The sequence below is a fragment of the Electrona antarctica genome, assembly GCF_951216825.1.
Source record: "Electrona antarctica genome assembly, chromosome: 6".
Lineage (NCBI taxonomy): Eukaryota > Metazoa > Chordata > Actinopteri > Myctophiformes > Myctophidae > Electrona > Electrona antarctica.
This window is the reverse complement of record NC_136811.1, coordinates 1,000,430-1,017,040: the sequence shown is the minus strand read 5'-3', so window position 1 is coordinate 1,017,040 and position 16,611 is coordinate 1,000,430. Positions and strand designations below refer to the sequence as shown.

Genomic DNA, 16,611 nt, shown 5'->3' with positions numbered 1-16,611 from the left:
AGTACGTCTGCCTCAACCGCCTTAACGTCTTCGTCACCCCAAAGTGACCGACTCCAGGAGGTCCATGATGCACCTCAAGCACTTTCTCGCGTAGGTCTTTGGGCACAACCACCTGCCAGTAGGGTTCCCCAGTGGATGGCTTACACCAGCACCGCTTCAGGACTCCATCCTCCAACTTCACTCCTGGCCATTGAGACCAAAGGCCTCTTACGGTGGCAGAATGGCCAACCACATCACTCCAGGGTGGCCGGGTGTTCGTCTCCAGCCACCCCACGACTATCTTGAGGTCCGGATCTTCGAGTTGCAGCTCACCCCACCCTCTTTCTCTCGCCGGCAACAGGGCCCGACAGACCACCCCGCCAGATCGCAGGTTTTCCGCTTCGCGTTGCTCAGCACGGTCACAGTGGCCACAGCTTGGGGCACACGGCCGGCGGGAGAGACTGTCCGCATTCGTGTGGCTCACACCAGCTCTGTGCTGTATGGTGAACTGAAAGGCCTGGAGCTGCTCGGTCCATCTGGCCACTTGCCCCTCCGGCTCCTTAAACGACCACGAGCCACTTCAATGCATCATGGTCAGTACGGATGGTGAATGGAAGGCCACAGAGGATGTGCTTGAAGTGCCCCACTGCATCGATCACCGCCAACAGTTCTCTGCGAGTGACACAGTAGTTCCTCTCCGGTTTGTCAAAGGTGCGACTGTGATAGGCAACTACACGTTCCCCCTCCGGAGTCAGCTGCGAGAGCACGGCACCAAGGCCGGCGTTGCTAGCATCCGTATCAAGGATAAAGGGGAGCTCCGGGTCGGGCGCAACCAGCACTGGGTCTTCACATAAGGCCTTTTTCAGCTTCCGGAAAGCTTCCTCTTGGTCTGACCCCCACACATAAGGCGTGTCCTTCTGCAGCAACTGGAACATAGGTGCAGCCACAGGAGAGAACCCCGCCACAAAACGTCTATAGTAGGACGCTAGACCCAGAAACGACCTCAACTGGTGGACATCAGTGGAGGCAGGCCAATCTCGGACAGCTGCTACCTTGTCCGGCTCCGTCATGATACCGACTCCACTGACTCTGTGACCTAAGAAGGAGACCTCTTGTCGCAGGAAGTTGCACTTCGCAGGGTGAAGTTTCAGGCCTGCACACTTGATCCGCTCCAGCACCTCCTCCAGGCTTGCAAGTGCTGACTCAAAACTGGGGCCATGGACCAAGAAATCATCAAGATTGGGGTTGGGTTGGGGTCCCCGCCGGCAGAAGATCGGGGTGGAGGAGACTTGCATTAGAACCAGTGTCAATAAGGGCATGTACCAACTGACCATTAACTACTGCAGGCACTCTGCAGCAGCCAGCAGCAAAGGGGTTAGGGGTGCAAAGGGCATGGTTAACAGGGAGATGGGGCATGTCTGTCGTAGACTGAGTGACATGGTCCCTGGGGGGTGGAATATGGCTCGGCCCACTCCCCTCTAAGCCGAGCCCTGTCCGTTTCCCGACCCCGGTGCATTCAAGGCCGAATCAGGGACTGTACAAGACCACTGTGTGTGACCTCTTTGGTTGCACCTCCAACAGATGCGATCATCACGACCACCCGGTGGCATTGGCGGGCGGCTTGAGGTCCTAGCAGGGGGAATTGATCTTTGGGCAGGCTGTGGCTGGGGAAAACCGTCAAAACCTTCAATGAGGATCTCTTCCACCGCCAGCGCTTTCTCCAATGCTTCCTCCAGGGTCTGTGGGTCTGCAAGTCGGACTTGTTGGCGTAAGGGAGGAGGTAGGAGGCCACGAATGAATGCCTCCTTGGTTAGCACCAAGCGTGTTGCATCATCAAAATCAGGGAATCCTCTCTGAGCGAGGTAGCGTAGCTCCGCCGCAAACACTCCCAACTTTTCCCCAGTTGCCCGCACACGCTCGTTGAACCTCTGCCGTATCACAACGGCAGGTGTAGTATTTCCGAAACGTCTCTCTAATGCCCTGGATATAGCTTGTGGATTCTCCAAGTCAGCAGCAGTCACATCCAACAGCACTTTCCTAGCGTCGCCTTGCAATGCTGAGACCAGTTGCACTGCCCTCTCGGCAGGGGTCCAGCCATTGGCTGTTGCCAGAAGATCAAACTGGGCCCAGTACGTTTCCCAGGATGTGAGCCCATCAAAGTGCCCAACTTGTACACGGCCACCCCTGTGGGCAGGGGGAGGCTCTCTGTTCGCCAATGCTGTAGTGAACGCAGCAGTCAGAGCAGGCACCAGACCAGCTAACTGGTTAGCAGCAGCAGGTGGACCAACTGGGGCTGTAGTAATAGAGCTGCGCTGGTCACGACCCCCAATAGAGTGAACAACTGCACCGGCTCCCTCGTCTGCATGGCGTGTCGGTCTTGTACGTGGTGCATTAACACTAACAGCAACATTAGCATCTTTAGCTTGGACAGTCTTGCCACTTGTATTGTTGGTGTTCATATTTGCATTGTTTTTGTCTGCCAGGTTTGCTTTAATATTGTCTTTGTCAGCCAGTTTTGCTTTAACAGTGTCCTCCAACTCACAAGGCCCAGTCACACAACGCTGTGGTTCCTCCCCCATCATAGACACAAACTTTCCCCTGGAGTTATTCAGGAAATTGCCAAAAGCATGCTCCATTGCAATAGCCATTCTTTGCATAAAGCCATCTTCGATTTTTGCTGTAATGTCCTTCTCTAACTCTGCAATAGTGTTTGGTTGGCCACCCATTTTACCTTTGAGATCAGCCCGGTGAGTGACGTCATCGCTGTCCGCGTTGTCTGTGAGAGGTCCGCATGCTCCAGTGTTTACATCTGTCACTCCTGAGCGTAGATTTACGGGCAAAGCAACGCGGAATGGGCTATTTTCCATATCACTGAGGGGAGCCATACTAAGTAGCGTAGCAGATGGTGAGTGCATCTTTCTTCTTACAACCTGACCGTCGTCTGTAACAGGCTTATCCACCGGCGTTGCAGGTGGAGTGTAAAGAGAATAAAAGTCCGTTTTTTCCATCCCTTCCGCCATCTCATTTCACTCCCTCTGTGGTGGTGGTAGTTAGCGAGTGTTGTCAGCTGTAGTCCGGGAATGGAGGCTTGGTAAACCCACTTTCTGACACCAATGTAGCGTTTACGGTCCCGCAAGCTGACTCACTAACTCAGAAAATAAAGGGAGGAAACAGGATTAACGTTTAAACCAGAGAACCGGGTTTTATTGCCCTTTTAATACAGGCTAAAAACTAACAAAAATAACAAAGAGGCTGCTCTGTCTGTCTCAGTCTAGGCAGCCCACTCTGGCACTGTTTTTCTGGCAAATCTAAGCTAGCAAATATAAGTCATATAAGTCATATTATATATATATATATCTCACTCTCTCCCCCCTGTGTCACTTCCTCCTTCCTCTTCGCGCCTTCTCCTCTTCACCAACCACCTTTCTCCATTGTTTAACCCCCTCTCAGCCTCACCTATCACTGCATACCTGAACTAGGCACCTCCTCCCCCCATCAAACCCCAACCCTCCCCCAAGTCTCTGTCTTTATTCCTGGGGGGTCGCTACAATATGGACACTCCCCCAATGCTAAAATATTCAGGAACGTGGTATTCCATATGAGTGAGCGTTCACCACGGCTTCCATAATACGAAAAGGCGCAGAGTGAGGCCAAAATCTGTATTACCGCATGGGTTTTTCGACTTGCTTAATCGGGCTCTATTAGTCTTTTGAATAACACCATTTAGTTTTAGTCCTATTTTAGTCTTCTGAAATTGTTTAGTCTTAGTCTTAGTCGACTAAATATCAACATCTTGTGGTCTTTTATTATTTGTGTACATTTTTAAAGATTTAGTCTTAGTCTTTTGAACAACACAGCATTTTGTTTTAGTCCTATTTTAGTCATCTGAGTCCTTTTTTAGTTTACTACACAACATAATTAACAGTCTTGCAGATCTAGTTAAATAAAAGTCACATTAGTTCTTTTTTTGTATAAGACTAGGATGTATCACATGAGCATGAGTGTAGGCCTATATTTATCCGATCTACAAGCTCGTCTCAGTTATTTTCATGGAAATTACTAGTTTACGTACCGTAAAATGACATAACGGTTCTATAAAGTAACAATGCAATTCAGGGGTGCGGTTGACGAAAACGTTATTTTGCCGATCGAGGTGCACTGAGACAAAAATGTTTGAGAACCACTGCTGTATACATACAGTACTGTATGTGTGATTTGTTGTGAACAGTGACCTGACACAGTGTCTCCTCTGACAGCTACTTGTACTGGGCAGACTGGGGCAGCAACCCCCACATAGGGAGGATAGGCATGGACGGCACCAACAGGAGCATCATAATGGCCAATGATAAGATCTACTGGCCCTGGGGCCTGACGTTAGACTACATCAATGATCACATCTATTGGAACAACTACAAGGAGAACATAATTGAGTTTGCCAACCTGGATGGAACCAACAGACACACAGGTAACACACACACACACACACACACACACACACACACACACACACACACACACACACACACACACACACACACACACACACACACACACACACACACACACACACACACACACAGATTTTAGTATGGGGATTCATGGATGCCATTTTTACAAATGTTTTGGTCAACACAAATCATAGAGAGCCAAATATAGCTGATCTACAGGCTCACAATGCGACACGTTGTGAGCTTGTAGATCTGCTATTCTTGGTGAGTGACACCGTTGTGCAGTTAAATAAGTAAGGCATAATTCACACGCGCACACACACACGCACACACATGCACAGTTGCACACACATGCACACACACGCAGCCACACACTCACGCACGCATGCAATCAGCCACGCAAGCACGCACGCAGCCACGCATGCAAGCACGCACATACGCACACATGTACGCGCACATACACGGCGCACACACACACACACACACACACACACACACACTGTGACGGCCCGAAATGATCCCCGAGCCGTCTGTTCATGACACCTGTCACTCACCCCTGGGAACCGCCTATTGTGAAAAGCCCCGTTGTTTGCGCCGGTGCGAGTGTGGAGGCAGACAGACAGACAGAGAGTGAGAGAGAACCGTCAGCGTTGGACCTGTCACTAATGAACTAGCAAGTTAGCCCCTCATTCTCTGTGTCGTTTTGGTCCGTAATGTGGCGTAGCCTCGGGCGTTGTTCAAACCTGCAGAGCTACAAACAAGCATTCAAACGGACGACAATAACCCACAACTGACGATCCCCGCATCCTGGTCTGTCCCTTCTCCTTGGCTCAGCTGTCACGCACGGAGCAGTGCGGTGGTATTTGATTTCCCCCCTATTATTTCAAGAGCTTGTTTTGTTTATTATTTTGTTGTTTTGGAGACTAAAGAGCCGCTCTGCTCGGACAGACGGACTACTTTCATAACATTTACTAACATTCACGTTGCGTCGGCGTTGCGTGGATCTGGAACAATACCAACAGTTTATTTATGTATTTATTTATGAACTGCGCACGGTAACTCACTAGGCTACAAATGGTTGTCATAAAATGAATTGACGCATGGTTTTGGTTGAAAGGTTACGGACGTAACCCCATTTATTTGAGTGTTGTGACATTTATTTTTGTTCCCTTTGTGTTTGTTGTGGCTCTTTTGTTGGTTCCAAATATTTCCACCTTAGCCAACAAACCCACTGATGCACCCAGAGACTTTGGATGTACGCAGAATAAAGAAACAGATTGAATGTCGTTTTTGGTTCCATTTACTTCCCTTAAAGTGCAGTGATAGTACATTACAAATAGCTCATTCTGGCATTGTATCTTCTGTGTTGTCTATCTGGTAAAAACTGTTTGTCCACCAGGTGCATGCCGCTCCCCAATCACCCAGGCCTACTTATACCCTCTGTCAAGCAATTAGGCCTGGGGAGGCGTGCCCCTGTTATCCAAACAATAATTCAATTACAACCCACCAAACCAATGCCCAATAATGCCAAATAGCTACAACAATGATAATAATAAATAGACATACGAAACAGTGAGGATGGCTTCTACAGTGTTTATTTACAAACATTGCAAACTGTTTGTGTTTATGTTGGTTGAAATCTCAATATATAATAACTTGAGACTGTGGTTAACCCATATGAGGAAGAACTCATAAAAAAAGGAGAAACAACAGATAACATTTCTCTGGTAGACTAGATCTACCTGGCACCCCTAAGACAAATAACCATTTAACTGCAGAAACCGTTACCACACACACGCGCGCACGCACGCACGCACGCACGCACGCACGCACGCACGCACGCACGCACGCACACACACACGCGCTCACACGCACACGCACACGCACACACACATACTGATACATATTTATTGTGGGCAACATTTTGATAAGACACTGTAATTACACAATTCCAGGTCCATTTTACACTCTCAGTGTTAAAGGAATGCTCCAGACTTGACTGTGTTCAAGAACAGCTTTTGTAAATGTTGTCCATGTGTAGCAACTGCCACACATGTTATACAATGATTTATTTTTAATATCAACATTTAAAAGTGTATGTTGTATTATTTAATATTTCTATTTAACGCCATCTGTCAAGGGTAAGGTCCTGTATATTCTGTGCTGTCTACATTGTGATTTTGTTATTATTTGGGGGGTTTAAAGGACTATGTTTATGATTTGATGTATTTTGATTGACACGGGTCTGGAGTTGGACTGACGCCCATAAAGTAGGCGTAGGTTACCGGCTGTCAGGTAGACCTGGGAGAGAGACAGACAAACAAGGAAACAGGGAGTCTACGAGGGACCTGGACATGTTTGTTCTTCAAGTCCAAAAACATCTCTTTAAGCTATAGCTACCAGAACGATTGCGCTCACTATATGAAGAGGCCGCTCGAGACGTTCTTCTAATTGGTGAGATCGTTCGTCTTTTATTTATTTATTTCTTTCTTCGTCCCGCGAGGATCCGAGGTGTCGTTCTTCCTCTTCCTTTGGAATACATTCAGCCGGATTACCTAATACCACCACGCTACGGGGACTTACTTACTTTATTTACTACTTTATTACTTCTACTTTACATTGGAGGGAGTGTTACGCTGGAGAAACAGACTTTGTTTGGAAACACTCACGGAACTATACTAAACAATAAGCGCTGGCGTGCACACACACACGGACATTCGGTTCATCCATTCATTCATTCAACTCGCTGTGTAACCTGTCTGCATAACTGTACTGTTGATTCCATGATGAGATAAAAGGTTAACGTGAGCTTTCCTTCTGACTGTGTTTGCTGCTGCTTATTTAGGCCATGTTTCATTGCATTCCCCTTTATCAGTTGTATCCTAAGAGGAGATCATTCATAACTCGTAATATAAATAATGGTAACAGTGATAGTAATATCTGACCGTTACACATGATTAGTGGAAGAAAAAGTAATTAAAGCAGTAAGAACACGATTTACTTTACTAAAACATTGTATATCTTATTATAAATAGTCTTATTACTATTTCATAACATTCTGACACTTTTGGTTTTGTGTGTCTGTAGTTCTGCGTCAGGACAACCATATCTATGGTATTACCCTGTTTGAGGAGTACATCTACTGGACCAACTGGATCTCCGGATCCATCTCCAGAGCTCACAAGACTCAGGGAACCAACAACACAGAACTCATCAGAAACCTGAACTATCCACAGGACATGCAGATCTACCACCCCTATCAACAACCTGAGGGTCTGTACCACCTACTGTACACAACACTCTATTATGACTCTGCTTAATGTTTTATGACTTCTATTAACTGAGTACCACAGACGAATAACAGTCTAAGTCCACACTATTGATCCATAATATATAAATGATAGATAAGGGTTCAGGACAACGAGGCCTTTTCGTGGAGGGGTCAGTCTGAAATTTGGACTTAGACTGTTTTTCGTCTGTGGTATTCTGTCTATCATTGTATTATTATCTGATCTGAAAAGCATCACGTATACAGTATAAATACACCCTATAATAATAACAACAACAACAGCAACAACAATAATAATAGTCATATTGTGACATAGTAGTAGTATTAGTATAGTATAATCGGAATTGGAATCGGCCATAAAAAATGCCATATTGGTATCGGATCCGTCTCAAAATAATCCAGATTGTTTAATCGTTTACACCAGCAAAATAAATTAAGAATTCTACATTCAGTTGTGAAAACGGACACTTGAAAAAATAGTATAGGCTATTTATTGATTGATTGAATACTTGGCTTTGGGCCAAGCCCCTAGGACCTAGGCTTGTTTCCATTGTGGTCCTCTGTATAATATCGGAATCGGTCAGATTTGGTATCGGCAGATATGACCCTGCAAATAATCGGAGATCAGATATCGGTCATAATTTCATAATTGTGCACCCCTAAATAGTATTGTAACATAATAGTAGTAGTAGCAGTATTGTAGTATAGTAGTATAGTAGTAGTATTCAGCGCTCTCATATTCATTACATGTGTACATGTTTTCCTGCAGTGTCTGCTCATCCGTGTCAGACCAACAATGGAGGATGCAGTAACCTGTGTCTGCTCTCACCTGGAGGAGGCTACAAGTGTTCCTGTCCAACCTACTTCTACTTGGCAGCTGACAACAAGCAGTGCATGTCCAGCTGCGCTGCCAGCCAGGTAATTCACCTCCATCACTTGTGTTATATGCAGTGCTTCATTTCTAACTCAATGTATGCCGGAGCTCAACTCCCGCACATGCACACGCGCACCAGTGTGAAAATTCGGATTTGGGGATATTTATGCCGGTTATTTGGTGGTAATTCCGCCCCAGAGTGACCGTCAGACAGTAGGTAGGCTATACCAAACACCTTTTCACAAATCAGACTGCACAGGCTAGCCACAGACTGTACAGTCACAGAGAGTGAGACTACAGCGAGTCACCTGTCATGATAAGACTCATAAGAGAGATGATTATTGATTACAAATACAAACTGCAGCAGCAGCACTGCTAGTCCTGGCCACTAGCCGCCAGCGTGGCTCAGCCTGTACAACACACAACAACAACAACAACAACAACAACCAGGCGCGTCACCCCCATTCACTGTGAGTCGCAACATCTGCACTCTCACATATACTGTAGGTCAGTGATTTCACCCCCCGCCCCCCACATAAACACACACACTTTGACCACCCGATAGCTCTGTTTGGAACAAGTAACAACAACCGGCATTCACAGCACAGGACACTGCAAGGCTGCAAGTTGACAGTTTATTTACCTGATTGCTGCTGCCCGTATAGTTCAGTCTGAAGCCTTTTCTTTTTTCATATCCTGAACGAACGGATAAAGTCGCTTCATGATGACTAATAGATTCCGTGTGTTGTCTAAAAATAAACTCTCCCGTCATTACAACGAAGCAAACATACTTTGAAAGGGGGGCGTTTCTACGTGGTGGGAATAATAACTTCTACAGTCAGCCGTCAACAGGCATGTTTCCAATTCTGATCACTAAGGTACATTATTGACGGAAGATTCCACCCTTATGAGCAGCGTACACTCACTGCGCAAAGAACGTAGTTGCGCCCGCCCTGGGCAAAGAACGTACTTGCGCCCGCCCTGCGCAAAGAACGTAGTTGCGCCCGCCCTGCGCAATGGAGGCCTTTTTGGGAATCGGGGGCCCTACGCAGCCTGCGTAGTCTACTCTGCGTATAGGACCAATCGGCTCCGCTATGGGAGGATATGGGAGGCTCCCATAGCGGAGCGCCACCTACAGGTACCGGAGCTGCCTCTATAGGGGAGCTGAAGTGACAGTTACCGGAGCTGAGCTCCGCCAAGCTCCGGCTGAAATTAAGCACTGGTTATATGTCTTTATGTCTCGTGTCTGCTGTCGATAGTCATTCTAAAGATGTGTGTCGTCTCTCCCATCAGTTTCCTTGTAAGAACTACAAGTGCATTCCGTTGTGGTGGAAGTGTGACACGGCAGATGACTGTGGGGACGGCTCAGATGAACCTGCAGACTGCTGTGAGTAGATAGAGACTCAGAGACTGAAACACTATCTTACTACATGTGTTTACACTGATTACACTTAGTATTACTTTGTACTCCAATGTCCTTTAACTGTTTCTGACACCTGCATTAAATATATAACTACAAATGTCTTCTAATTCACGACAGTTTTTCAAATCCTGTTTCTGTATGTCAGTGGTGCTCAAACCTTTTCATGTCAAGGACCCACAGAATAATATGCATTTGGCCGTGGACCCCCAGCTGAAAATATGTTGTTACAGGGACCACCCAGAAGCAAATATTTGAATTAAAAATGTTCACTTTGAAAGAATATATAGTCAAAGATTTGCGCCACATTTTCACGATTTAAAAAAAATAGCAGATCTACAAGCTTTTTGAGTAAAATCTATTGGTAAAAATGAAATGGAGGTCCATTTTAAAACAACCAACATCCAACAGACCATACAAACTACTGTAAAAAAACAAAAAACAAATTAATAAAATAGCCTACTAATGTAAACAATTAAAAACAAATGGCTTCTAAATCCTAAAAGTTTTCTGTAAAACCTGTGTTTCTATGTCAGTGGTGCTCAACATTTTTCAGGTCAAGGACCCCCAGAATTATCTGTATTTCGCCGTGTACCCCCATCTGAAAATGTGTCTTTCCAGGGACCCCCCAGAAGCAAAGATTTGAGTTAAAAACGTTCTGAACGAATATATATTCAAAGATTTGCACCACATTTTCACGATTTTTCAAAATTAGCAGATCTACAAGCTCGTACGAGCTTGTAGATCTGCTAATTTTCAATAGCTAAAGTATAACATAATGCTTGAAATACCAAAAGGGGTTCCCGTCCTGAACGGGTTTAAGGCCATGCACAGTGCACACACACATTTAGAACTGATGGCTTGGTTGGGCAATTACAAAATAACTTTACACACAGAGTTATGAAACATGTCCTGTGAGTTGTAATGTTTGGACTAAACAATTCATTATAGAAAAAAAGCGGAGATCCGGGCTGAGCCCTGATGAAGACCGGTATAGGCCGAAACATGTCGGTTTAATAACGTCTTCCTCCTTTTTAACTATTAAGTGTGCCCGGATCTCCGCTTTTTTCTATATGTGTCATCCCGATTGATCCAGGAGCACTTTGTATACCTGCACACCTCCTGAGCACCGGGTTGCTTCCTTGCCTCTGCATAGTCACATTTGTGTTTTGTAGCAACCCTTGGTGGCCGATTAGAATACATCTTTCAGGGTATTTTTAGGTACTTATGTCATCCTGCGAGTTTAGTGATGATTGGTCCAACAACAGTGGTAACCTTGCACAGCAGCTGGCCTCATGCCATCACAGTTTATCTGGTAAGACATCAGCTTATGTAGGATACTTCTGTCTGAAAGCCAGGTGATAATATGTCCTTTGACGACACACAGCAGAGATTTTTCTTACTCACTGTAGCCTATACTGCTTGATGTGGTCGTTTGAACTATAGGCTACACATGATATGAAATAATATACCATACCGTGATGTACCGTGAACAATCCTCAAATATGAAGTGCGGCAGGAACAATGTACCCCTCACTTTGTTCCTGACACACTTTATATTTGAGGATTGCCCACCGTAGTGAAACAAAATGTGTTGTCCGTCCACTATGCCATTTGAAACTTTATTTAAACTTCTGACAATTAAAATAGCTATATTCCAGGAACACAAAGCAGATATCCACCAATAAAAATATACAAATAGTTTGGGGAGTGGGACAACGTCGCTGCACAACACATGTAGTGTCGCTCTCTCGCTGATTGAAACACATGTATTTTAATGACTTTTCTTTGCTCACATCGCTGGCAGTGAGGACGGGGTGTAAGTCTTGAACCGTACAGCTGTACATAAAGTCAAACTTTTCCCCCTATAGGTTCCTTGGATCATGACACAATGACACATGTAGGCCTGACAAGACTTTCTGGGATGAAGCTCACACAAGAAAAATATAATTCCACCATTGCTTTACACCTGCAAAACTGTAATGTGACAAACTAAACAGATTCTGATACTCATTCTGAGGTGGGCATTGACTGTGTGGGTAGTTGTCATGATCCAAGGAATCCAGGGAATGTCGATTGTACGACCTACGGTTCAAGAGTTACGGGCCAAAATGTAACGCCCGACCTGGTGGAGACAATGTATTATAGAGACAATCCACGTTCTCTGTTGTGAAGCTAATTTATTGTGTTATTTTTTTCCCTTCAGCTCTCCAGGCTGAACAAACACACAACACAACAGGTAAACAAAGATTACAAATCATCATAGATTATAGATAGACCAAGAGCTTCTTCTAATTAAATCTCTCTCTCTCTCTCTCTCTCTCTCTCTGTCTCGCTCTGTGTGCGTGTGTGTGTTTAGTCCCCCGGTGACAGGTTGACACTTGACAGGCTGCAGCTTATTATTATTGTTTGTGTGCTTTCGTTGTTCCAGACTTCCAGTATAATAACGTTGATGTGCATTGTTACGCCGATGTGTGTGTGTGCACGCGCGCGGCCGTTCCGCGACCGTCCGTTCCGCGACCGTCCCAGACGATCTCTAGATTGTTGAAGGCCCAGTTAATTTCAGTACAGACCGCCACTTATGACTTTTCTTTGCTCACATCGCTGGCAGTGAGGACGGGGTGTAAGTATTGAACCGTACAGCCGTACATAAAGTAAAACCTTTCCCCCTAAAAGTTCCTTGGGTCATGACACAATGACACATGTAGGCCTGACAAGACATTCTGGGATGAAGCTCACACAAGAAAAATATAATTCCACCATTGCTTTACACCTGCAAAACTGTAATGTGACAAACTAAACAGATTCTGATACTCATTCTGAGGTGGGCATTGACTGTGTGGGTAGTTGTCATGATCCAAGGAATCCAGGGAAAGTCATGTTTTGATTGTACGACCTACGGTTCAAGAGTTATGGGCCAAAATGTAACGCCTGGCCTGGTGGAGACAATGTATTAGAGTAATAGAGACAATCCACGTTCTCTGTTGTGAAGCTAATTTATTGTGTTATTTTTTCCCTTCAGCTCTCCAAGCTGAACAAACACACAACACAACAGGTAAACAAACATTACAAATCATCATAGATTATAGATAGACCAAGAGCTTATTCTAATTAACTCTCTCTCTCTCTCTCTCTCTCTCTCCAGAGTCTATGAGGTTGGTGAATGGGACCAGTGTGTGTTCAGGCAGACTGGAGGTGAAGTCTAACCAGTCTTGGGTCTCAGTGTGTGAAGATGACTTTGACCAGCAGGACGCAAAGGTGGTCTGTAGGGAGCTTGGTTGTGCGGCTCCTTCAGTCCTCCAGGGGGCGCTCTATGGAGAAGTGAACGCTTCAATGTGGACCCAAGAGTTCCAGTGTGAAGGCAGTGAGTCTGTTCTCCTGGACTGTAGAACCTCAGACTCCACTAGAAACACCACCTGCTCACCTGACAAGACTGTTGGACTCACCTGCTCAGGTAATTATATATATATATATTAAAAAAAAGCTGAATATATATATATATATATATATATATATATATATATATATATATTCATTCAGCTTTTTTTTTTTTGAAAGAAAATGGTTGCACCTGTCTATGTTCATTACACTAGGTATGGAGGGCTCTGCAAATAACACACAGCCCCGCCTCCCCCTGCTGTCAAAGCAGTTATCAATGTCAATGTTTACAACTTTATGTCAATGTTTACAACTTCATCTCAATGTTTACAACTTTATGAGAGGATTAAGTGGATCTTGTGTTCTCTCTCCCAGGTTGATGTCAGTAAATAAATCAAAGTAACTTTACATTGACATGCATCTCTCTCTTTGTCATAATGCTTGACAATAGTGAGAGTATTTCATATGTTTTCATTCAACCTTTATTTAAATTCTCGGAGAGACCATTGAGGGAACACCTCATTTACAATGATGCCGAGATTACATACAAAAAAAACAGTAATACAACAATATTAGTTACAACAACCCGTTAATACAATTATATATTCAGCAATCAGTTAAAACAGCAACATACAGGTGATGGACGGTTATTGAGTACATTTCTAAAATGACCAATTGATGCCAGGGTATTAAGTTTAAGTTCTTGTTGCAAGACATTCCAAGACTCAGGTGCACCGATGCTGAAAGCAGCCTTTCCAAGTTCAGAGTTGGCAAAAGGGACCAGAAGGTCTAGCCAATCACTGGAGCGAGTTACAATGCGACTAGGTTTCTGATGTAACATGGAAGAAATATATGATGGTAATTTCCCGACCAGGGCTTTATATATGAAGAGGTATCAGTGATTATTGCGTCTTTCAGTCAGAGAAGACCAGCCCACATTTTCATATAGGGTACAGTGATGAGTATCATAGCTGTCTCCAGTAATAAACCTCAGAGCCGAGTGGTAAACTGAGTCCAGTGGCTTGAGTGTGGAGGCAGCTGCATGACGATAGATTATGTCTCCATAGTCCAGTACGGATAGAAATGTGACAAAATTGCATTTGTCGTCCAGCCATATACCAAGATACTTATATTCCGAGACTCTTTCTATTGTTGATCCATTGGTGGTGGTGATATGGAGATTGGAATAGTCTATGTTTTTTGATTTAGAGAAGACCATGAATTTTGTTTTATTGTCATTAAGTGTTAGTTTAAGGTTGCTAAAAGAGCTTTGTAATGAGTTAAATGCGAGTTGTAGTTTTTCAATGGCCAGTACAGTGGAGTCAGCGGTACAGTATAGAATTGTGTCGTCGGCATAGAGATGAATTTGACAATCACATAGTGAGGAGACTATTTAATTGATGTATATAGTGAATAGGATAGGACCTAGAATGGAACCCTGTGGTACGCCAGATGTGACTGGTAGGAACCCAGATTGTCCATCACCCATCCTAACACATTGACGTCTACCATACAGATAATTCCTAAACCAGTTGCAGGCATCTCTATCAAAGCCTGATATGTGCAGTCTATCTAATAGTAAGGAGTGGTGAACTGTGTCAAAAGCTTTGGCGAGGTCAATAAAAATGGCTGCAGCATGTTTGTTTTTGTCTAAACCTGTGAGTAAATGATCCAGAACTAGGGTGACAGCTGTGATCGTGCTATGATTAGCTCTAAAGCCAGATTGATGAGGGCTTAGAATTGACTGGTGTGCAAGGTATGGTTTTAACTGGTTATTTACTATTGACTCCAACATTTTTGAGAGACAGGGTAGTTTTGAAATTGGCCGGTAGTTATTGGGATCATTACTGTCACCACCTTTGTGCAGTGGGACAACATGTGCTGATTTCCAAACATTGGGGACTATACCTGATGACAGAGACAAATTAAATATAAAAGCAATGTGATCCACAATAAAAGGTGCAGATAATTTTAGAAAAAAGGGATCCAGGTTATCTTCACCTACAGAGGATCTGATGTTGATGGCCTGTAGAGCTTCCAGGACAACATTAGTGGGAATGGGCTGAATAGAGAACTGGGACCCAGGACTGACTGTATGCATACTGCCATTGTATGTGGGAACAGATCCTGTGTGTCTGTCCTCAAAGAGGTCGGCAGTGGCAGCAAAATGAACATTAAGAGCTGTACAAACTTCATTTCGGCCCGAAACCATGGAGCCATTAATTTTCACAATTTGGGGAAGTGGGGTGGTGGATTTCTTATTCCCAACAGCCTTCCAGAATTTGGTAGGATCTGAGTAGGAGTTTGTAATTAAGTCTGTATAGTATGTAGATTTGGCTATGCTTACTGCAGCTGTACATTTATTTCTTAGGTGTCTATGTTTAGTGTGATGTAGCGTGTTGCACGTGCACATTTTGTTTAGTGTGATGTAGCGTGTTGCACGTGCACATTGTGTTTAGTGTGATAAAGCGTGTTGCACGTGCACATTGTGTTTAGTGTGATAAAGCGTGTTGCACGTGCACATTGTCACAGTACATGGATGTGAAGGTTAGGAGGAGGAGCGAGCCGTAACAATTCGTCCCCTACGCACAGACAGAAGAGAAACGCAAGTTATGTATATAACTATGGTTCTATGAATACCGGATGACCGCCAGAGGGCGGTGATTTCATCACCTGGATATACATCGCGCGCACGCGCAGAGGTCGAATATTAATACCAACACTGTCACTCGTGACCCCCTGTGGGCGTGAGCCACCGATATAGGTGCCCAGTTCACAGGGTTTATCCTCATGAAATCTTTTCGTCGGGATTCCGAGTGACAATGAACTCTGGCGGTCATCCGGTATTCATAGAACCATAGTTATATACATAACTTGCGTTCTATTTCATACCTACTGACCGCCAGAGGGCGGTGATTTCATCACCTGGATGACTCATACCAACATGGTCACGAGGAATCTGCGCTTACCGAGGTCGGTTTGCAGATCTAATGGACAGCCAAACAGCCGTCACCACAGGGTGAGGGAGAGTCAGGTTGGCTGACTCTTGGCAAAAGCCCAAAACAGATGGAGCCCATTTGGCTGCACTGCAGCACAGATGTCCACCCCCTGGTCTGGCATGTCAAAATGCCTCTGGGGAGGCCTTGAGGCCTACTGAAGAAATCTACCTCAACGCAACAATCAAAGTACCTCTAAGTGTTGCGTTAGTCTCTGTTGAATCAAG

At 44.8% G+C, this 16,611-nt stretch overlaps 1 protein-coding gene across 1 annotated transcript; it reads left to right on the top strand.

Moving 5' to 3' along the window:
- Nucleotides 1-1,668: 1,668 nt before the first annotated feature.
- On the top strand, nt 1,669-9,985 carry LOC306924394 (low-density lipoprotein receptor-related protein 1-like; the record flags this gene model as incomplete). The annotated part of the gene is made up of 4 exons (XM_079502888.1): nt 1,669-1,759; nt 7,515-7,700; nt 8,486-8,634; nt 9,884-9,985. 4 exons carry the CDS (start codon nt 1,669-1,671, stop codon nt 9,983-9,985), a joined length of 528 nt encoding a protein of 175 aa, XP_079359014.1.
- Between the last annotated feature and the right edge of the window lie 6,626 nt (nt 9,986-16,611).